The 23289-nt window shown below is 40.7% G+C and overlaps 1 protein-coding gene across 4 annotated transcripts; it reads left to right on the top strand.

Moving 5' to 3' along the window:
- The first annotated feature begins 54 nt into the window (after positions 1 to 54).
- On the top strand, positions 55 to 22592 carry LOC135482585 (myosin-9-like). 4 transcript variants are annotated; one of them, XM_064762743.1, is made up of 36 exons: positions 55 to 99; positions 957 to 1120; positions 1407 to 1525; positions 1665 to 1854; positions 2118 to 2174; positions 2374 to 2451; positions 2596 to 2789; positions 3124 to 3255; positions 3577 to 3730; positions 4066 to 4400; positions 5790 to 5936; positions 6380 to 6510; positions 6747 to 6918; positions 7322 to 7489; positions 7879 to 7920; positions 8683 to 8814; positions 9137 to 9285; positions 9742 to 9973; positions 10293 to 10376; positions 10766 to 10990; positions 11174 to 11416; positions 11915 to 12070; positions 12596 to 12637; positions 13445 to 13468; positions 14546 to 14695; positions 15366 to 15485; positions 15835 to 16107; positions 16327 to 16461; positions 16724 to 16887; positions 17328 to 17421; positions 18445 to 18580; positions 18920 to 19011; positions 19353 to 19421; positions 19747 to 19949; positions 20299 to 20377; positions 20537 to 22592. In XM_064762743.1, exons 2-36 carry the CDS (start codon positions 1021 to 1023, stop codon positions 20585 to 20587), a joined length of 4872 nt encoding a protein of 1623 aa, XP_064618813.1. In that variant the 5' UTR covers positions 55 to 99; positions 957 to 1020; the 3' UTR covers positions 20588 to 22592. The 4 variants fall into 4 exon arrangements, with proteins under 4 accessions (XP_064618813.1, XP_064618814.1, XP_064618815.1 ...); XM_064762744.1 differs by lacking the exon at positions 7879 to 7920; XM_064762745.1 differs by lacking the exon at positions 12596 to 12637.
- Positions 22593 to 23289: the final 697 nt, after the last annotated feature.

The raw sequence follows: 23289 nt of genomic DNA, 5'->3' as shown, positions 1-23289 counted from the left end.
ATTACGCAATTAGTGTACTACGTCATCAAAATATGCGAGGAACAGAATTGTTTACAAATGGCTGCCAAGATGCTATGGAAGTTGCAGTGGTGCTAAAAAGTATGAAATAAAGTGCCTACAGGCAACAACTATCATATTTCTCAGCTCAGAGTTATAGCTCAAATACTTAAGACTCATTTCTGTCAATTTTGAATCCCCTGGCATCATCATAAACGACCTGTTCAGCTTTTGAAATGTATATGTTTTACTGTCAGAGATGACTGTTTGACAGGCAAAGCCATAGGCTCAAGGCTGCACTAGGCCTACACAATAACAGTACACATACATGTACACCACTACACTACTAACAGACAGCTTGACAAACATGCTGACTGTGTATGTGTGGGTCGCCCACTTAGCGTTTAAGTAGACCGTATTCGAAAGTCGGTCAGTGGGTAATAACAAACATTTTTGTATGCATCGTGATCTTAAGTGACTACGTACAAATGGAATGCGTAACTGTGAGACACTCTCCTCGGTGTGCATCATTTCATGACATGATTCATGTCGTGCAGGAACCTCCATGTATAGTATAGGCCCTACTTTTTCATTGCGCATTTGTCATTACCCGCTGGCCGACTTCTAAATGTGGTCTATCGTTCATTCCCATTGATTATTGAATCAAAGAAGTTACATTACAGACAGTAGCCCTTGTTGGCATAGGCCTACTTTCCACTTCCAGGTCTATCTCTTCCTTTACAAACCTGAGCCGAGGCAAGGCAGTTGCCAGAGTTTTATTCATCCTAAGAAATTTCTGAGGAAATGGCATTGCATGCAAGAAAGCAGAAAAGCTGTCAGTATTTTGGTTCAAGTGTCTTGTTCTTGGTCACGCTTTTTCAGATTCTAACACAGATTTTAATGTTTGAGGAAATCTTGTTTCCATTCTTTCCTCTATGAGTGCCTTGTTTATATTTCAGAATAAGTTGTGTATTTCAAATTGTGACATTCCTGCTGGCGGGAATTCTTCTGTGAAGTGTAACTATGGCGAGTCGTGAAATTATCAAGAAGAAGAAGAAGGCACCGAAATTGAAACCACTTCCATCATCAAGCGTGCTTCCAGAGAAACAGGATGATGAAAAGGGTAGGTGTGGGGCTATCTCAGTAGAGTTAAGTTCAGGTTTCATGAAAAGGGTAGGTGTGGGGCTATCTCAGTAGAGTTAAGTTCAGGTTTCATGAAAAGGGTAGCTTTGGGGCTATCTCAGTAGAGTTAAGTTCAGGATTCAAAGTAGATTTTGGATGATTGTCCAAAAACGCTTAACATTTTGAGACATACAATGAATTTCCTCAATCACTTCCAATCATTTGTAGATCCAGTTTGTTTTAATCCGTTGTTAATGATGTTTTCAAATAATTTTTCACTCTTTCAGTCTTGATTGAAGAGGGCATCGAGAACACTGGCTATGCCCACAATCCAAATGCTTCCACTGGTAGTCTGATTTCTGTGAAAGAGGCATCTGAACAGGACAGGTCAGACAATGCAAAGAGGGTAGGTTCAGATGTTTGCTTGATGGTCAGTTGGTCATGGAATTGAGAACAGATCCGGGTAAAAAAATCAGACTCTCTACTTGTTGTCATCTCCTGAAAGTTTACTGTCCTTGTTAAACGAGTCTCAAATTTCGTTTCAGTATCCGTCCATCAAGAAAAAGGATTCAATGCCAGCAGAGTCTTACCAGAGCAGTGAGAGGTCTGTTAGTCCTGGGCCTGCAAAACTGAAGAAAAATAGTGTTGTGCCAGTGGAAGGAGGTGCGAGTACTGTTGGATCTACCGTAAAGCAATCATCGGGGCAGGGTAGTGCTATCTCGTTAAGATCAAAAGGTGGGTTCTGGTCATGCGATCTGCTTTGTTGAGTGTAGGCCTGTCTTACTCATTCTTGCATTCCTTTTCAGAATTTGATGCGATCAGAGACAGTCAGATATGAAAATAGAATTGCTGTGGTTCAGGTTTATCCCCTTCCGATCTGCACCATATCTCTAGGCAGTGGTAGTCTTACTGATACGTACAACTTCTGAAAAGTGTGTAGTGATTCGTTTTAAAAATCCTCTTTGATGAAAATATAGTATGTTTTTGTGATTTTTCAGAGGCATGGACCGATTCTGAAAGTATAACTTCAGCATCTGGGCAACGGAAGAATACAGGTAGGCATGATGTGTATAAAAACTCAAACAAACGTGACTGATTAAGTGCTACAAATGTTTTGTGTTCATGAATTAATTGCATTTCATGTACATGTACTCAAAATATCATATACATATCAAGTAGGGATGCCTCGTACCTCTACTTCCCGTAACTCAGGATTCAAACAGTTTTCACTTGCAGTATTGTCTTTATTTTCAGGCAAACCTGGCATGTTTGCGGCAACCAAATCATCTGGTTCATCAACGCAGATTGTGGCTTTAAAACCTGGCGAAGGAAGTAAGTTGATTTTATAATTGATGAACAATAGGGTGTGTTTAGAGTTGATTTGGAGTGAAAAATAGATTGGCCAGTACTGAACGGTTAACCGTTCTTTATAATGCTGTGCAGCTTTGAAATTATCTTTGTTTGTCTCTCTTCCAGATCAACGTAGCATCTCCCAAGCTACCCTTTCACCTCCAGAGATTCAGGGAGAGAAGCATGCCTATGTTCCGTATCTGTTTGCGAGGAGTGCCATCGCGAAGATCATGGATGACATGAAGAACATGAAGCTGAAGCATGTGTCCATTGTCACAGAGATTGAAGGAAACTTTAGGGGTATTGAGAAAGAAACACAGGTAAGTAAACAGTCTTCAGGGATATTGAGAGACTTCTCCAGGAAAGGAAGAACTTTTGAAGAAAATCAGGTCTGATTATGTTGAGAAAGAGACAGGCCAAACCAGCACTGGTCTCATTCACACCCTGTATTGAGAGCTCCTATGGGTTCTTCTATGTTTGGCTGCCCATTCCCACTTAAGAAAACAGCACTGGTCCATGGAGGCCGCAATTCATGTCGTGTGACATCATAAGATTGTAAATAGCGTCGTAACGACCTCTGTTGTGGTGAATTTGATCACTTTCATTTGTGCCCGACTGAATTCCTAGAGATAACTTGTGTTGATTGTCTTGCAGAATCAATTCAACAGCTTTGTGTTGAACCTGAGAGGCCAGTATTCAACTAAAGTGAAGACGTTCCGAGATGTGATTGATGTTCACAGGCAGGAGGTCAATCAGAAACAACAGTACTGGGAGGAAACATTGATGGTAAGTGTGAGAGATCTGGTTGGTTTTGTTTTCAATTATGTAAGTCGTTTTCAGTTTCAAAATAATGGCAGGGAACAATAGACCCCCACATTACAGAGACACAGTTACCATGCAAATTTTTGATAATTTCTCTTCTGTTAGAAGCACCTTCAAAAATATAAGATAATTTCCACCATTGTGATGGAAACTACTACTGTGGTGTGAAAGATGACAAGTCTGCAGACAGGTTCATGCTAAGGCCACCAATTAGTCGGGTACTACTTCAACTTGAATATCCATGCCCTTTCTTGCGTAGTCGACCAGTGTCCCTTCCCCTTGCAGGCCCTGAGTATGAGAAACAAGAAACTTCTCCAGGAAAAGAAAGAACTTTTGAAGAAGACCAAGTCTGATTATGACGAGTATGAGAAGGAGACGGGCCGAACGAGCGCAGGTCTCGTTCACACCCTGGATGACAAGAGTAGCCAACTCTCCTCCGGTAAGTCTGAAAGTGCTTTCTCTTTGAAATGTTATCATTATCTGAAATCAAGGTGGAACACACTCAAGTGGACACCTCTGTCTGGTGAACCCCCTCCCTGTTTCAATTAAACCATGTTGTTTGGACCTTGTGGACATTTACTACTTTCAAGAGTGGTAGTGTCTGTGACTGACTTTCTCTGGATACTGATTTGCTGATGTTTTAGCTGGTGACAGAATGTCTGATCAAGAATAATCGGGCCCACAGTATAAGAGTAAATGCTGAAAATGAATAGCCAAATTAAACAAATATCTCTCAAAAAAGATATATTAAGTAACATTTCTACTCTTCTTCAGCACAAAAAGATGCACAGAAACTGAAGGACAAGCTTGAAAGAGAAAGGAACGAAAACAAGCAACTCCGCGATCTTCTTGAGGAGCACAACCTGGGCCACCTCGTCTCTGCAGTCGTCATCGGCTCCAGTGTGGCGCGGCGTCAAGATGAACCTGACGAGCCGGTGGTCTTTGGCGGGATCTCACCGGAGCAACAGGAGGACTTGGAGAACGAACGGGACGGAATGAAGGAGGACAGGATGAAGATGACGGATGAGCGTGATGAGTGGATGAGTGACCGTAAGGAACTGGTTGACGAGAGGAATAAAGTACAGGGGGAACTGAACATGGCTAATATGGTATGATCTTTTTGCTTTCCATTTGTTCCATGTTATTGGAATGTATACTTCTTGCTTTTACTGACCAAGCTTCATCTACCCTGAATGTCTTAGCTGTGACACTTTCATCAATTCATCATCGTGGTCCTAGTTCTGAACACATGCCAAGTCCTTTTAACTTGAACAAGATGCTGACTGGAGTTTGTCTTATTTCATAAGTCTACAAGTACAGACAGCTTGTACTAATAATTTTTTATCTGCCTGTATCTGTTAATCTTTCTATCCATTCTAGCTGGTAGCTTCTGTAACAATGTGTTCTTATTTTACCCATGTTTGCCGGTCAAAGCTGTGTTTAGTGCCTAACCTGTCTTCAATGTATTTTTCCCTCTGATAGGAACTGTGTGATAGTCTTAGAAAATGTAAAGCTTTGGATGAGGAGATATCTAATCTCCAAAAGAGAGAACAAGCTTGGCAAGAAATTTCTGATATGAAACAACGAGATATTTCTGATTATGAAAAGAAAGAAAAATCATTGCAAATAAAACTAAAAACATCTCAAGAAGAGACTGATATTTTGAAGCGAAAGCTTTTGAAGAATGAACTCACGTGTAAGGAATTGAAAAAAGAAGTTAGTGACTTGAACGAACAGGTTCTAAACTACGAATTGAAGTTGAAAGATTTGCAAAAAGAGACTTGCCTTTTGCAAAAAGAAAGTAATCTTTCTAAAGAGAAGTCTCGAAATACTGAAACAGAGTACAATATTCTACAACGCGTAGTGTCCCTTTCAAAGAAAAGAATTCTAAAATATCAAACTCTTCGTAAGAGCCATGAAGATGAGCTGAGTCAAGCCAAAGCTTTGCATTCTAACAGAGATAACAGTTTGAGTAGAAAGGTAGCTACATTAGTGGAGTTAGTTGTAGTTTGTGATTATTTGGTGTTGAAGCATATACTTTGTATTCCCCTCTTTTGTTGTCAAAGAATATTTGTTTGGATTGGTTGGTTTGATTGCGCATAACATGACATGGAGTGAATTTAAATTTCCTCAAATTGGTTGATATATCTATACTATTGGGGGCTTTTATTACATTCGTTTGAAATGATTCTTAAGGCCTTGCATTTCAATGTGGCCTTTCTGTTTTTGTTGTTTGTTTCTTGTTTCACTCATCCAGTTCAGTTTTTGCTGTAGTTTTTCCAATGTTGATTGAATTCGCTCATTTGAAAGGCCAGTATCAGGTTGCTTTCGTACATATAAGTTTCCTTGTCTCATTTATTACTCACTGCAGAGGAGTCTGCGTAACTTGTCTGATACATTTAACAGTAATACCAGTACACTGACCTTTTTTCAACTTTGTAAACTGCATTGGGAATCTGGTTGTGTACTCCTACTTATTCCTGTGTCTACCTCTTCAGGAGCTCTCACAGAACCAGGCACGGTATGACTCTCTCAAGACCAACATGTTGGAGTATGCCAACATGAAGGCCTCTTATGATGCCCTCTGTGCCCAGTATGCCGTGCTGGCAGTTGCTGCGACTTCTATGGACAAGGACAAGGCTGAGGTGAGAACTCTTGAATCCCAAAAATTTTGTATTTTGATAGAGCTGACAAGTATGATTGGAAGTGTGTGCTGTATTTCGTAAATTAACTGGTTAAAGAGCTTGACCATGGTTCGTAAGCTGACCAGTAAAGGCATTAGATTGTGACAACTGACTTGTTTCCTACGTACATGTAAAACTGAGACTCTCTGAGAGTGCAATTCAATGCCATTTTGGTGCAGGAAACAGATGGATGATTATAAGCGTGTTATGGGATATAATTCGTAGGCTGAAGATGGAAAAGAATTCGAATTACTCATATTTCCTGAGGGACAGTAGCCTTCGCTATCATGTCAATAACAGGCGTGGTTGAATGTTCAGCGGGTCAGTATCTGTATTTTTATCCTAGACTTTGAAGTGTTTTCTGTGGAACGTTTGGTTTAAAATTTGTATGTTTGTTTTTTCAGGAGAAGTCAAAAAGTCTTGAAAATGATAAGCAGTCGATGGAGGAGGAGAAAGCCACTATTGAGAAGGATATCCAGAAGTGGAAGGATGAGTTTCAAGCAGAGAACGGTCGTGAACCAACTCAGGCGGAAAGGTAACTATTTTTTAAAAATTCTTAAATGGAGGAATATCCCAAAAAATGTACAAATATTCATAATTTGATTTGTTAATCTTAAACCATATTCGAAACAGAGGGAATTTCTTTACAGAAGTTTTCAGCTTTTTGACATAATTCTTTCTTGATGTGTTCACTGTTGCAATATGATAGGAAACATACCTCTTTTGTTGAAAAAAGTTATAAACTTACGATATTTTCGTCTTCCTTTACAGACCAGCTGCTGTGAAGGAGCTTTACACCCAGCTGGCCGAGGTTGAAAGTATGATTGCCAATCTCAGCACTCAGCAAGAGACCCTGGTCCAGATACAAGCAGGCAATGTACCCCAACCTGCTGTTGTTGCGGCTCCTGTCAAGATAAAAGACCCTGAGGTTAAAACTATTGAGGTGGGTAGATAACAGACTAAAATTTTCAACTCCTTAGTTGTAAATCTGATTGCAAAAAGCATGATATGAAGATGATCGATGCAATGATTTTGAGATTAAAATGCAGATTGTGCAGAGTCATTTTCCTATGTCTGGTGTGAAATTGAAACATCTTCTCTGATTGGAAGTCTTGTTGAGGTTGAATTTACCCTATTGGCACCGAGGCCAGTTGCCACTTTGGGCTAGCTTTGGTGCCCCCAAAAGTTTCTGTCATATTTTCTAATTCATCCAATCCGGCCTGCCTGGAAAAGTGTTCCCAAGGAACAAAGTTTGTGCCTTAATTATACTGACCTGTTTCACTTCTATAGGCCTAAGTCATTGTACGTGAAATAAAACCTAAGCAATTTCATTCTCGTTGCTACAGGTCAGAGTGCCTGACCAGGGATCCCTGTCCCGACTTGAGCAGGTGAAGGTGGAAAATGCGCAACTGAAGAGAGAAAACTCTGAGTTCAAGAACACCACGGCTGATTTGAAATCTCAGCTGAGTCGGGTGCAGATCATGGGAGGAGCTGCTGTAGCAATTGGTAGCTTGGTGAGTTGCGTCCGCTGTTTGTTGACATCATTGGCTTTGAACCCGGAATATTCCTTAACTTTATTTTCTCTTAACAATTCCGCTAACACTTCTATCATGATATTACCGCTCTTTAATGGCTCTTATACTTTGCACATGTTTGATGCTATTAATCTCTCATTTGTGTGAATCACAAAAATATTACTTATTGCCCTTGATTTCCACCTAATTTCAAAAGTGTGCCACTAATTTACAATTTTAATTATCTTTTTGAGTAGATTTCTATACTTCGTTTATAATAACTCCTGTCAAGGTTCTTTAAAACTCCTCTCCAGCAAATATTTGATACTCTTACTCTCATTCCTGATGAGTTTCCTCTGTTTTAACACTGTTAACATTTTCCTACATAGACACCAGTGGAGGATCTAAAAACTGAGCCCACTCTACAACAGGTAGGTTATAGTCTAACCCTTCTATATGTAACATTCCATCTATCGGTAAAGTAGGTAGGTGGTTGGTACCAAACCACCCCCTAACAAATGCCATTGCTACTGTGGTTCTGTAAAGTGTTGCGATTTGATAATGTTTTGGAAGTGACTATTTGGCAAGCCCGGCTTACCAAACAGCGACTTTTTCTTGTCCTGAATGGAGAGCCGAACTCATTAAAATTAAAGTAAAGTCTCCAGCTCGCCAAACAGGGTAGATTTTTTACCTGTTTGGCAAGCCCGGCTGGCCGAACTGGGTGGCTTTTTAGTGCTGTTTGGCAAGCGGCTCTCCAAACAGGACAAAAAAAGATGCCTGTTCGGCGAGCGGCTTGCCAAATAGACCCGGCCTAATGTTTTATCACCAGATGTCTTGTCTTGTACGTGTAAGAGGAAACTGTTTTGCACAGAACCAGTTAATGCAAGTCCATGGAATGCCTTACAACTTCATCAAAAAAGTGTACCAGCATTAGAATTATCCTGTACTTCTTGGGCAAGACCTGATCAATTGGTGCCTAATGCACAAGACATAGCTTCTGCAATATGATTGAATCATGTTTCAGAACATTGGTCTGATTCGGAATAAAAAATGAATTTCTACATTTAGAACTGATTATTACATTCATGTACCGGTAGATATATTTGGGTTGAATGAAATATAAGTATAAAATGAAGACGAGGTCTTTATGACATTATGCTAATCACTAATAGAGACATGTATTATGTTTCCAGGGAGATGCCACTGCTGTTGCCCAGCTGAAGTCGGAACTGAGGGAGAAGGACCGTCAGCTAAGGGCTGCAGAGAAGCAGGCTGGTGCTGGTGATGAGGGGCTCAAACTCCTCTTGGCTGCTGCCGTTGGACAGGTACAATATTTCTGGAGAGTTTCTCTTTGGTTTCTTTCCAAGAGGAGAGTCTATTTCCATGACCAGTCAATTTCTAATTCAGCTTTTGGATGCTGTCCTTAAAAAGCTCTTAGGGGAACCTTCGAAATGCATTCAAATATATTGCCAACAAATGACGTGGGATCAAGAAGTTTCTGAAAAAAATGTGAAAAAATACTGCAGCTGATTCTGTTCATTGCTATTATCACTTCCACAGACAACTTTTTGTTTTATGGCATGTGATTAAAAATGTAAAGAATATGATTGAAAATGCATGAAAACCGGATATTCTTTTGTCTCTTAGGTGCACGAGCTTCAGAAAGAAGAAGAGAAGGCTCATGACCAGATCAAGGACAGATACAAGAAGGCCGATGAAAAGATGCCAGAGTTGGAGAAGTCTTTAGAAAAGGCACAAAAGAAACTGGACAAGTATCTCGCTGAGCATGATGCTAGGTAAGCACAAAGCTGAGTTTCTGTGACTACACTTGACTATCCCTCTGAAAATGTTGCTGTATTTTACAGTAAGAAAGGCACACTTGATTGCACAAACCAGGAGGCATCGGCGTGTTGACTTTGAAGGCCTGGCACGAAGGCTATCTTATGGAATGAAAAAAAAATTCAAGGCTCAAGTATTGTAGACGCATTGTCTTGAGGAATTGATGGACTAGAGGTGCTGGTTTTACACTGCAAGGGTGGCATTAGAATGTAGCTTGGGCAGACCAGTCAGCCCAGAACTTTGGCTGCCGCCTCGCTTTTGGCCTGGATTTTAGCTGTGGTGTTTGATGAGGCGACCCATAAAAAATATTGAATCCAAGGCGTTTTGAATTGTTTTCAAAACCGGTTTGTGTTGTCCTATATACAAGCCACCTGAACTACAATCGCCCTTCATCAGGATTTTGTTTGTTTCAGCGATGAGGAATCGAGCAGACTGAAAGACAAGGTTGAGAAGAAGACAAAGAAGACATCGGATAATGAGGTGTTAGTTGCTGCCTTGAAGATGCTGAAGTCCGGCCATGTGCCTGATAACTACAAACCTTCAGGAGTTGTGGCAGGAGGTGCGGATGCTGGAGACATTGAATACTTCGAGGAAAAGATTAGCGAGTTGGAATTGGAGAACTCACAGTTCAATGACGAGCGAGCGGTAAGATATGATTACTTTATTTAATCCTCTAAAAACTGGGTCGTTTTACAGAATGTTCAGTCTACTAATTAGAAATGGAATTAATAATGACACTGATTGTTTCTTTAGAGTGTGTCAATTGAAGACTTTTCTGCCATGTCAATATAGGTTTTGACAGTTCTAATCTGATTTGTATTTCAGTAATGTTTAGCTCAAATAGGAATGATACTGTTAGTTTTTGATTTCATGGTAGATGAGAACACTGGGAAGAATATTCTCTGTGGTGATTTGAATCAAGTTTGTTTCAAATACCCATATTTCCATGTGTTATATTTTTCAGGAATTGCTTGAGAAGATAGCCAAGCTGGAGACAGACTTGTTGTCTGGAGGAGAATCTGGAACCATCGGGATGGAGGATACTGAGGTTTGTATTCTATATATTGTAAACCTGGCCATTTCATTTTTATTCGTAGCCTGGATACCTCTCTATTGAGGACAGTATTTGTCAGGATACCACTCTATTGAGGCCAGTATTTGTCAGGATACCTCTCTATTGAGGACAGTATTTGTCAGGATACCTCTCTATTGAGGACAGTATTTGTCAGGATACCTCTCTATTGAGGACAGTATTTGTCAGGATACCTCTCTATTGAGGACAGTATTTGTCAGGATACCTCTCTATTGAGGACAGTATTTGTCAGGATACCTCTCTATTAAGGACAGTATTGTCGGCTCCAAGGATGTCGTTGTAGGAGAGGTTCTGTTTATGTAAACTATTGAGCAACTTATGCTAATTGGAATGGCCTCTTTCAGAGCTTGAGCACACAAATAGCCAAGTTCCAAATGGATGTCGACCGCCTTGAAGCTGAGCTGAGGGAGGAGAGGGCTTCTCATGATGCGACCAAGGAGGAGTTGGATGCTATGAAGAACCAGTTAGATGGCATGAAGGTGGAGTTGGAGAACTCGGAGGGGCTGGCCAACACCAAGGCGGACAGCATGCAGGCTTCTCTTGAGGCACAGATCAAAGCAAGGGATCAGGTAAGTGTCGTATTGCTAATGAAAACACTTAGGCTGGTTAAAAGGAAAAGACATTACCTGAATGGAAAAGAAGTTTCACACAGCCCTGTGCTAGGGTACGCGTACAAAGGAAAATGAGAAAGATAAGGCTGAATGCAAAAGATGAAAAAGTAAAAGTTGTCTCTTTATGTCTTTTTTCTCTAGGAAATTGATGATATTCGCAAGGAGAAGGCCGAACTTGAGCAGGCAAGATTAGACAATCTCCCCGTCAACGCCAAGGTGGAAATCCAGAAGATCCAGGACAAGCTAGTGCGGGTCGAGAAGGAGAAGACCGCCAGCACTGCATCGAGTATCGCCATGACGGCGGAGATTCAGGAGTTGAAGGGACGCGTTGAAGCTGTGAGCAGTAACCTGAAACAGCAGAAGACTATCAGTGCTGACTTGGAGGTAAGAGTGCCTCCTTCAGGGTACTCCAATCTTTCCCCTTGGTGGCTTTCTGCCCAGCTGACTCCATGTGCGCCCCTGCAGTTTCTTCTTCACGGATCCTCTTAAGTTTTTCTTTTGGTCTGCTACTCTTGTACCTTCCCTGCGGTATCCACAAAGCTGCTGTCCATTGCAAGGAGTCTGCTGGCATGCAAAGTCCATGACCTGGTTTTGACAAATATGAAGATTGGATTGGGATATGAGCGCCATGCACATATTTTGATAAAATTCAACATGCAGTTAGTTACACTGAAATGTATTGGATTCATCCATAAATGAATGTTGTGAGGACCAAGTGTTTCTGAAATTGTTATCAGTTTTCCTTTCTAAAAAAAGACATGGCAGCCAAACAGATGGTGTGAAACCCAAGTTGTAGCAGTTGTCGCTTGCCCTTCATATCATAAGGGTTTATTCTACTGTCTTGCAGGTGATAATCTGAACATTATATGTCTTACCTTGTAGGAGAAACTGAAGTCTTCCCAGGGTCAGAACGAGAAAGTTCGCAAGGAATTAGAGAAAGAGTTTCAGAAGAAAGAGCAACAGAGAGCTGATGAGGAGAAGAGGAAGATTGCAGCCCTTCAGAAGAAGGTGCAGATGCTGGGATCAGGGGTTGCAGGGGTGAGTCAGCTCTTTAATACTTGTAAAGGTCCAATTTGACAATTTCAGGCCGATTACTTGATTTGTTTTCTCTCTTCACATTTTGATATTTCGGCTCCTACACAAAAAGTAACCATAGCATAATTCACACTTCAGTAACAAAATTTCAGTAGGAGGATGCACTCTTATTACTATACTAACATACGATATACAGCAGGGAACTACTCCATCACTGGCGCTTACTTATAACAGATTAACCTGTCTTGCTGGCCAAACTGGTCTTCTTGTCTGGTCCAGGCACCTCTTTTCGTCAGATTGGGAAGATGTTTCTGATTCCTAAGACAGCTGTGGTCCGTTATCTTGTCGACATTTTTATGGCCTCACCAAGCTATTCTAAAATCTGTATGAGCTAACATAATGTAATATATCTAACAATCTTCTCAAGTTCAACCTTATTCACAACTGCATAATAGTTTGAGAAACAGCGCAACAGTGGCTATTCTTTTTCTCCCTCTAACCAAGATTTGCTAACATTTCCTCACCTAGGCTCCAACTGCACCTGCTCAGCAGAAGAAGCCTGGAATACTGGTAAGTATTCTAACAAAAACGTCACAACTTCAATTAAAAAAATATAACAGTTAACCAATTTTATGAAATGCTTATGTGGACTCTGTTGCATTGTAAGTTCTATCGCATCCATGTGCATTTCTCCAATGAAAGGGAAAGGGAGTGACAGACGGAAGTCATTTGCCATCCTTTATTAAAAGTTGGTGTCAACTAATGAGCCATTGTGGTGAATATGATGTTGCAGTCCCCGCTCACCGAATAATTTATGATACCAATGTTGATTTATTGTTCTGTCATCTTCCACCTCAATGAACTGGTGACAGGCTAGAAAGAGAAAGTCCCCAATGTCCTACCTGGCTTACTATGAGAGGCGAGAATCTCTCCAGGCTGGTGAAATAGATGCTATTGATTTGTCAGAGTCGGAAGACGACTTTGATTTTGATGAATCAATGCCTCGCCCAATAAGGCCCAAGACAGCCAGAGTGAGAGGCCGGGGGCCTGCTCTCCTTCGGGAGGGCGACCATCGTGCATCACCTGAGATTGGGGACGAGGATAGATCCCTGTCACCCGTTCATTCTTTAGCCGATGATTACTATGATCACTACTATGATGACACTTTTGATGATATGGGTGGTTTGGACTCGCACTTCGACTTGGTAAAGTTCTTGTGTGGAATGAACTAGATACAAGTGATATTACAACTAGTTTTTTATAGTAAACAGATTTTGTGTGTATTCATGACTTTAGGCGTAGATTGTATTGATAATATGATTAGATGACAGCAGCTTGTAGGTTAGATGATGATATGGTATTATAATGTTTTGACAGACGAAAAAAACTAGCACAGTAGAGGTAAACCTGCGTTTTCATTCTGCATGTTCTCCAGCTTGGTGTTATTTTGCCTGGTGTTGGTTTGGAATGATATGAAACCTCATTCAGCAGCCGATTGTTCATTGGCTTTGTTGTATTTTGCTTGGTGTTGGTTTGGAATGATATGAAACCTCATTCAGCAGCCGATTGTTCATTGGCTTTGTGGTATTTTGCTTGGTGTTGGTTTGGAATGATATGAAACCTCATTCTGCAGCCGATTATTCATTGGCTTTGTGTTATTTTGCTTGGTGTTGGTTTGGAATGATATGAAACCTCATTCAGCAGCCGATTATTCATTGGCTTTGTTGTATTTTGCTTGGTGTTGGTTTGGAATGATATGAAACCTCATTCAGCAGCCGATTATTCATTGGCTTTGTTGTATTTTGCTTGGTGTTGGTTTGGAATGATATGAAACCTCATTCAGCAGCCGATTATTCATTGGCTTTGTTGTATTTTGCTTGGTGTTGGTTTGGAATGATATGAAACCTCATTCTGCAGCCGATTATTCATTGGCTTTGTTGTATTTTGCCGGGTGTTGGTTTGGAATGATATGAAACCTCATTCAGCAGCCGATTATTCATTGGCTTTGTTGTATTTTGCTTGGTGTTGGTGTGTCTCCGCTTTGGAATGATATGTAACTCAGTGTAAACTATGAAATCATTCACAGCTGCATGTTTAATGCAAGTGGCTTGGTGGTGTTTTGCTTGGTGTTGGTGTTTGCTTGGTGTTACCTTCGGCCCAGAATAATATTGGCCCCATGTTATATGACTAGGTGTTGGTTTCTCCTCTTTGAAATAGGCCTTGTATTGTAACGAATAGATGAATTGAATTCGAATTTGAAAAGTAGCGTAAGCAAGACGCGAAGACTGATCCTGGTAGGTAAAAACACTGAGTACAGCTGACATGATATGGAAGACAGATATGTTGAAATTTAGCTGACATCTTGTCGTTAAATCCTGCAAGGATAGGTCGCCACAAAGGAGAACGGTCTTTAAATGTTATGTTGATTATAGCTTTAAAATGCTCGCGAGATAACGTATGTAAATTTCCCCACTTCAGAAACCGGACGGTAACGCCAAGGCTCTGAAAGACCAGGTCATACAGCTGAAGAAGGAGAACAACGAACTGAACACTCGCATCAAGCAGCTCGAGTCTGGGAAAGGTGGCGCCGCTGTCGTTGCTGTTGGAGGAGGAGGAGGTGTCGCTGATGTAAGTTCTAGTGTTTTCTGCAAACCGGGATTTTTTCACTTTAGTTTGTGTTTTTCGCTACCGGCAAACTTTGCAAAATTAATGTTTTTACCAGGGTATGCGTCAAAATGACATCAAAACTCAGAAAAAATTGATGTCACGTCACTGTCAAAACAGTGCAATACCCAGTACCTCGCTGAGATGATCAATGTCTATGAGCCAGAAAGGCACCTGCGGTCAGCACACGACCTATCACTTGTAGTTCCGCGTGCAAAAAGAACATACGGCGAGCGGGCATTTGGCCACTCGGCCCCCACGCTCTGGAACCGGCTGCCGACCAACATCCGGGCAGCCGTGACCCTTAAGGAATTTCGCGGATTGTTGAAGACAGAGCTGTTTAGTCAGGTGTGATCTTTTTATCTGTAAAGCGCCCGTGAACGAGCATTTTGCTTGAAACGGGCGCTATAGAAATATGGTATTTACATTACATTACATAGGGTATAACATGAGTTGGTGCACACCAAGTAGGGATGGGGGTAGTTTTGCTTGAACCCTGTTTCTTTCTTAAATGACGGGCGAGTTCCATCTTGGCTGTCAAGATGGCGACAAACATCTGCTTTCATCCTTCCCTGAGCCCTGAAAAAGCATCATTCTTCCCTCACATCTGATTAATATTCATGATCTATTGCAGAAAAGGAAGGAGAAAATCCTGAAAGAACTTGAGAAGAAGTACGAGATGGAACAGAAGAAGGCTGCGCGGAATCTTGAGAACTTCAAGCAGAAGGAGGAGGAGCTCAATGCAACGAAAAAGGTGAGCATCTTGAAGATTGCAAGGCCGGGCCTTTTTGTTGCATCAATTTGGTGATTTTCGTTTTCCAGTTAGGGTAAAAGGAAGACCTGGCTTTGACTCAAATGCTGGGTTCTGTCTATGAAGACCATCAGTCTTGACACCCAGGTGTATGCCTGCATCTAAAAAGTCTGGCGCCTGCCTTGCCTTCTGTACGACTAAAATATGATCATCTTACTCCCTTCCTCTTCCTCCACTGCTGCCAATTGTTGTACCATCTTAGTGAAGTGAGTTTCTTGAAAGTTTCATTTGTTGAGAACGCATGGCCCCTTTTGAGAGCGCATGTCCCTGACTTGTCTCCTTCTTGTTCCAGGACTACGACAATGTCAACAATGAGCTCAAGAAGCTGAAGATTGAGATGTCGACCCTTGGCGTTGCAGCCAAGGAAGGCCTCGATGCTGTCAACAGGGTCAAGGAGCTGGAACTCGAGGCAAAGAAGCTGCGAGAGGAGGTTAAAGTGCTCGGTGACAACTTCAACAGTGAGAGGGTCTTGAGGAAGAAGTACTTCAATATGGTTGAGGACATGAAGGGCAAGATTCGTGTCTACTGCAGGGCTAGGCCGCTTAGCAAGGATGAACTGAACCGGGTGAGAATTTTATGTCATCTGCTCAAAACTGTTATAGCATAGATGGAGATTTGAAGTAGCAACTGTAAGAGTATTGCAAGCAATGATTAGGTGTTGTTCAAGTAAATGTGAACCATGGCACAAGCAGTCCAGTAGGTTGGAGGGAAATCCCCTCCAACTAACTGGACTGGGAAAATTATTCAGTTTCTGAAGGACTTATATTCTTGTTGACATTTCCAGGGTAATCACTCTGTCATCCGCTCGCCTGATGAGTACACCATAAACGTGGAAACCAACCGCGGTCTCAAGGAGTTCCAGTTCGATAACATCTTCATGCCCGACCACTCTCAGGAGAAAGTCTTTGAAGATACTAATGTGAGTGCAAGAAATGTGATAGAAGATTTGGTCGAAAGGTCTTACTTAGTATGAGTGTGAACATATTTAAAGAAGCAATTCCATTCTTAGTTCTGTTATAGAACCTGTGATCTTGATATAACCATCCTTCTGCATTGCTCCTGGCAATCTCATTGAAAACTTCACTGCAAGTTGATATGAAAGCTCCCCCAACACAGCAGAGATCGAAGTAGACTACCGTGCGTCGATTGTGATCAACAACATCTCTTTTTACCTTCTTCAGAATCTTGTCCAGTCGGCTGTTGATGGTTACAATGTGTGCATCTTCGCCTACGGTCAGACAGGTTCGGGTAAAACGTTTACGATGATTGGAGACAAGGCTCAGAACTTCCCAGGTATTGCTCCAAGGGCTTTTGACCGCATCTTCGACTTGATTGAAGAAAACAAGTGAGTTGATACAGTAGCAGAACCACCGAGTGGGATTTCCAAGTCGGCAGGGCACATGAGTGATTGGTCTCGAAGGGTTGAGGGGGTTTCCGTGGCCAAAGACCAATCACGAGTGTGATCTGCTAACTGAGAAATCTACAATGGTGCTTTTCCAATCATCATAAACCAAACAACATTTATTAATAGGCTTTTTCGTCCATTTTGGACTGAAAACGCTCCGATCCTCAAATCAGTGCAGGATTAGGTCAATTAGCAGTGGATCGCTAGGGCCCTGCAATGATTATCATTTGAATCTACTGAAAAATTGTGTTCAGAGTCGATAGCGCTATGATCGCTCTGAAATTTTTGAATTGCTTGTTCCTTTGTTAACATATCATTGTTGGATGACATCCCCTATTTCTCCTCAGTTGATAAGAACATTGTGTTTTTTTGTCTTCCAGGAAGAAGTTCAGCTTCTCTGTCTCTTGCTACATGATGGAGTTGTACAATGACAAACTCTTGGACCTTTTCAGCAGGGATTCCTCACATGCTGATGTAAGTGTATTATCGAATAGTACTACAAAAAGTCGTAGTACAGTAAACCTTATCGCACTTGACTACACCATGAATATTTGTCCGTAGAATTCCCTCACATCTCCAACAGACTTGGAACTTGGAAAACCTGCCAATTATATGCAAGTATCCAGTTCGTGCGACATCTGCAATGTTTCATATTGAAGGAAGAATTCCAATAATTAACTAAGATAAATTATAACCAGAGTGTCTTGATCCTTGCTATTTCTACACTGTGATACAAAGAGATAAAAATTCAGTAATTCTTAACGTCTAACACTTTCATCATTTAGCCTAAGAGGGTAAGTTCATGTCTCACCATTATTTTGTCAATGTCACCACACTTTTCCATGAAAAAAAAATTATTTTTGCTTGCATGATACCCTTTTCATCAGATGTCTTTTATTTCAAGATTGGTTCCGTTGTTGTGTGACATCACTGTTCTCAAATGAGCATTTGAATACAAAATGTCATCAGTTTTATGTGCATGGTTTATTCACACCGAATGCATGTTGTCCTGTGTTCTCTCACTGATGTATGAAAGAGTGAATGCAGTGATGACTTTCCTTCTGGAAATTGCAGTGATATGCTATTTCATGAGTAGTATAGAATAATAGAAGATTCTACTTATTTTATGAATGATGAATTGTTTAAGAATTGAATACCAAGCTGGTGGTCCTTGGCTGTCTAATCAAGACCGCTTTGGTATACCGAAAGCGCACACCAAACCAGAGGTGCCAGCCAAGGTTTTTTGATGTCATTGGAGGTCTACCTGAACAGTCTTGATTCAGAATATGAATGATTGTGGCAGCATCCATTTTCAATAAGCGTAGAACTGGGCTACACAAGCATGTCTGACACCTTCAGATACATAGCACTGCATACATGTAATGGCAAAAAGAACACGATTCACTTCAGAATTAAGGTTTGTCAGTGAGATTTGCGGAACCTCACTGTTATTCTCAGCTCATCTTGCTCAAATAAACCTTTGTTTGTCTTCTTCAGGATCGTTTTGACATCAAGAAAGACAAGAAGGGCATGGTGTTCATCCTCGGTGCCGAGGTGAAGCAAGTCAGCAGTGCCAAGGAGTTGTATACTGTGTTTGATGAGGGGTCCAAGAACAGGCATGTTGCCTCAACGAGTGAGTACACCAAACTGTTGGAATATGTTGTTGACGAGGAAAGACACATTACATAAACCCTGTTACTTCCACTTCTTCCCGTCCTGGGCAGGTCTCTTAACTAGGGTCCAGTTCATCCATATTGTCCTAGCCTTGTGGTCAGTCGAGCGTCCTCATGTGGTGCTAAAAAAGGCACATAACAGATATCAAACTTCCAGTACTGTTGTCTCCACTTAGAGTAGCTGTTGCTGTTTGTCAGAGGCAACAGTCACCAAGTCAAACTTAGCTTCTCTTTGTCCATTGCCGTTAGCATGATGATTTGAAATGGTTTCTTTTGAACTGGTCTCGTTTTGTTTTCAGTGATGAATGCTGAGAGTTCGCGGTCTCATCTTATCATTGGTGTGGTCATTGAGAGCACCAACAGGACATCTGGAAATGTCATGAGAGGAAAGGTAGGAAAAGCAGACGTTAAAATACAAAATTGTATGATTGTGGTTCAGACACTTTGACCTCGAGACCATGTCGTACTTTCATGTTGCAGTCTAAGGTTCGGAAAGTCGTTATTAGAGGTAGTTCAGTTAATATTGCTGAGAAGCCTTTTGACTGCAAGGACTGATCTTGTGCAAGATGAATGTGACCTTTAAAGATTGAAGAAATGTAGGTTAAGGCACATACTATCTGAGATGGTCAAGTTGGGTTCATACAGAGTCCATTTGCTCATTGTATGTTCTTCAACTACACATTTCATTGTTTTCTGGATTTGACTCAAATTCTTCTTGAATCTTGTTTACAGTTGAGTTTGGTCGATTTGGCAGGAAGTGAACGTGTTGCCAAAACAGGTGCAACAGCCCAGCAACTGAAGGTAAAGTAGAAACAAGTTCATACATGTACAATCCTGTTGCCAAAACACATTGATCTGCAGTGCTTATGACAGTTCACAAGTCTGGTTCCTCTTTCCATGTGTGTTCATTCTGTGATGTTTGAACGTGCTAGCCAAATGTCTCTGTCCATTACATCTGTTGTTTATTGTCAGTTCAAATATGCACACAAAAACGGTTGCAAGTCTAATCTCAATTTGCTTCTGATGATATCAGTATTTTGTTTTGAGTGCAGTGTCTCAAAGTAAAAGTCAAGTCCACAACAGTGAGGTTCCTAAATTAACATTTCGTTTTTTCTGTATACTTCAGGAGGCCAATTCCATCAACAAGTCGCTGTCTGCTCTTGGTGATGTCATCTCCGCCCTGTCCAGCGAGCAGTCCTTCATCCCCTACAGGAACAACAAGCTGACTATGCTGATGCAAGATTCCCTCGGAGGCAATTCCAAGACACTCATGTTTGTCAACATCTCACCGGCCGATTATAATGCTGATGAGACCAGCATCTCCCTAACGTAAGTCAGAGCCGAAGGGCTTGCCTGGTGCCATGTGTGATAACTCAGTGATATGCTCCACTTACTTACTGAAAGCCTTTGCTTCGTTGAGAGCATAGGCCCCCAACAACTGTCCTCCACTGTCTTTTGTCTCTGGCAGTCCTCTCCAGTCCTGCCAGGAGTGACCCATGATCTTCATGTCATTCCCGGGGTCCGTTGCCAGCTGTTCGTTGGTTTGGTGTTGGTGTATGTCTTGCCTTGTCTTCACCAGGAATTCAGAAGTGCTGGTTAACATGGGCCTTTGCCTCAAGCATCTCTTACAAACTTTCAGCAACTGTGATTTTTGACTGTTTGTCATATTTACCTTCAGCTATGCCTCCCGTGTGAAACTGATCACCAATGATGCCCAGAAGAATTCTGACAACAAGGAGATTGCTCGCCTCAAAGGGGTAAGTCATTCTTTGGTATTTTATTCTTGGTCACTTCCAATATTTTCAGGTTTACCATTAAACTTTTTATTAGCCCAACAACTTCTTGCTGTTAACCTTATAAAGCATCCCTTGAATATTTGAATTCATTCATATTATTTTATTTGTTTTCTTTTGCAGGTTATTAGCAAGCTGAAAGCGGGTGAAAAGGTTGCAGAAGAAGAAGTCTAATCAAGGCAAACAGTCTAATATAAGGCAGATTCACATATGGAATGTTGACCTTTTGACATTCATCCTGTGACCTTCTGAGGTCAAGGTTGTAGTTCTGTTCACCAGGGATGCGACATTTCAGGTTTTTTGGAGGAATTTCTATTTTTCTAGTCCTGCAGAAGGTTCAATTGGCATTGTAAATGAAAAGAAATATGCCTCAGCTCTATGTAGAACTTTGCATTTTCGAAAGTTTGATCCAGCCTTATCTTTTTACTGTGATATTGCACCCTGCAATTTTTTACTGTATCTTTTCATCAAACTTTAATGCTTGTTTGAAAATCTTCAGTATTTGTATTCAATATACATATATAGTATTTCCATGAGACAATCAAAAATATTTGAGTAATAACTTCATTAAAGTGTGTATCTCTAAAAGACACTTGATTTGCTGGAGGTAAACAAGACTTCCTAGTCTCGGTAGGTTAATGTTATCTACTTTCCGTCCTGCTGATTTTTAAAAATCACTATATATATTTTTTGTAAAACATATAGCATAAAGTCTAATCTCTGATTTTTATCAGTCCTGCATTGTATTCATGATGTAATTATGATATTGTGTTGTGTTCGTCTCGTCAAATGTATGATTTTATCTTTGACTGAACTTTTTCCACTCTTGTGGATGTGAAATGGACAGGTTTTGAATATGAAGTCGAAGTGATTGAACAATATTGAAAGTATTTCAAGTACAATACTTGACCATAAAAAGATGTTGCAAGTTGAGTGATTGACTATTCGACATGAATGACTTAAACATGGTTTACTTACTGGTATTCTTAGAAAATGTTTTGTAATGCTTTCTTCTGTACTTTCAACAATGTATTAGATTCCTCCAGCTGTTGAGATGTGATTAGGTATAAAACAGTATACATTGTCTTAATATTGTGGCTGGAGGGAAGGGCAGGCCCCAATAAGAAGCTACTGGTTAGCTAATATATATATATCTATTTTATTTAAGACAATCACGAAGCAGTATTTTCTTGGGTTCTAAATGAAGCCGGAGCCTAAATTTTTTTGTTCGGTTGATAATGCAGTAGCTTTGGATACATAGTGTTTCTATGAAGTTGAAGTGAGCGTGTGTTGCATTTTTTTGCCCAATCTTGCACTGTGACAATCTGCTTTGTCCACATGTTCTCATCCTGAGGAATTATGGTGTAAATTTTTGCTCATTCTCCTAATACATACATGTAGGAAATAGTGTGAGGATACACATGATTGTGTTACATTATGGTCAAAATGATATTCTGGTCTAATAATGAACAATATCTTTGTGATTGATGTATCTGCATTATGTAGCTTTCATGTAGATGTTTGTTGTTTTGCGAATAAGAATGTGTTTATGCAGATAAGGAAGTGTTTAAACAAATGTTTTTCATCCTTTCAACTTCTAAGTCGTGCAATGGGGAGACACCAGCATATCATTTGTGATCCGTCACAGCAAAACCAGGCGCATGTCGCTCTGAGCTTGGCAGGTTGAGACGGACTGTTTGTTCATTTCTCTATTGTCTGCCTTTTGTGAAATATGAGCACATCAATTTCTCCCATTATCTTCTGGTGTCATTTAGGCTCATCTTCTGTGCGACATGCGCCTGGTTTTGGTGTGATGAGTCACATTTGTGCTTGAGATGTTTTTAAGATAACACAAATTTATATATTGACTTATCCTCATAGACGTATTCATATATAAAAAGAATGGATTATTCAATCCTAAAGGATAACTTTGATTGGATTATTACTGTCAATGTGACATGTCACCAAATTACAATGACTTCATATTTTTATGTATGATTAGAGGTTATTATCTGGTGAGATATTTCATGTTTTATTTCCTATCCGTCCACGAAAGAATTCATGTGATAATAAGTAAAGTCAAATTATAATAGTATATTCTGGTCTGTTTATTTATGAACAATAATAAGATGTGATAATAATATGTACAGTACATTGTGTTACCTTTAATAAACCTCCCTTTCCCTATATATTTATTGAGTTTTCAATTTATTTCTGGCAGATATGTTTCCGGGATATGCTTATGGCTTTGAAGTGGATCTGCAGGAAAGTCTTGAAGATATGTCCAGCCTCTTGTGTCATAGGTTCAGAGTGTGTTCACTGTTTGTAACTACAGAAGAACCTACTGTAGAACATTTGGGAGAAACCGCATGTCTCTCTTGCTGTGTCCTGGTCAATTGGGCACACAGCGACTTTGTACAGTGGATCCTCCCTTAGCAGACACCTCTCTATTAAGGACAACCTCTCTATTAAGGACACTAGTTTTGGTCCCAAATTGGTTGTTCCATTCAATTTGACCTCTGATCAGGATACCTCTCTATTAAGGACAGCACTTGTCAGTCCCAAGGGTGTCCTTAATAGAGAGGTTCTACTGTAATTTGATGCTGTGCCATTGGTTCTGTTCACAGTAATGGCTTGGAGACATGCTACAGTTGTTGTGTCTTGGTAGATAAGAGGAGTCCTGAAGACCGGTTTCATTGATAGTGACTTGGTCGAGGGGATAACTAAGACTAGTTTCACTGATTGTGACTTGTTTGGGATGACCCGGGGACACCCCAGGAAGACAAGGTGGGGACAATTCAGCCTCGGGACAATTCGGACAAACGCCATACCAAACTCTAAAAACAGTGTCTGCACCTATTGTCAGATTTTGTGTA

The sequence above is a fragment of the Lineus longissimus genome, chromosome 2 (genome assembly GCF_910592395.1).
Source record: "Lineus longissimus chromosome 2, tnLinLong1.2, whole genome shotgun sequence".
NCBI lineage: Eukaryota > Metazoa > Nemertea > Pilidiophora > Heteronemertea > Lineidae > Lineus > Lineus longissimus.
This window is presented reverse-complemented; position numbering and strand designations above follow the sequence as displayed.

Bases quoted from the DNA above. Each gene is read 5' to 3' on its own strand.
- LOC135482585 (XM_064762743.1), top strand. From the start codon at position 1,021: ATGGCGAGTCGTGAAATTATCAAGAAGAAGAAGAAGGCACCGAAATTG. The intron at 1,121-1,406 runs GTAGGTGTGGGG...TCACTCTTTCAG, and splicing joins GAAACAGGATGATGAAAAGG to TCTTGATTGAAGAGGGCATC. The intron at 6,511-6,746 runs GTAACTATTTTT...CTTCCTTTACAG, and splicing joins GAACCAACTCAGGCGGAAAG to ACCAGCTGCTGTGAAGGAGC.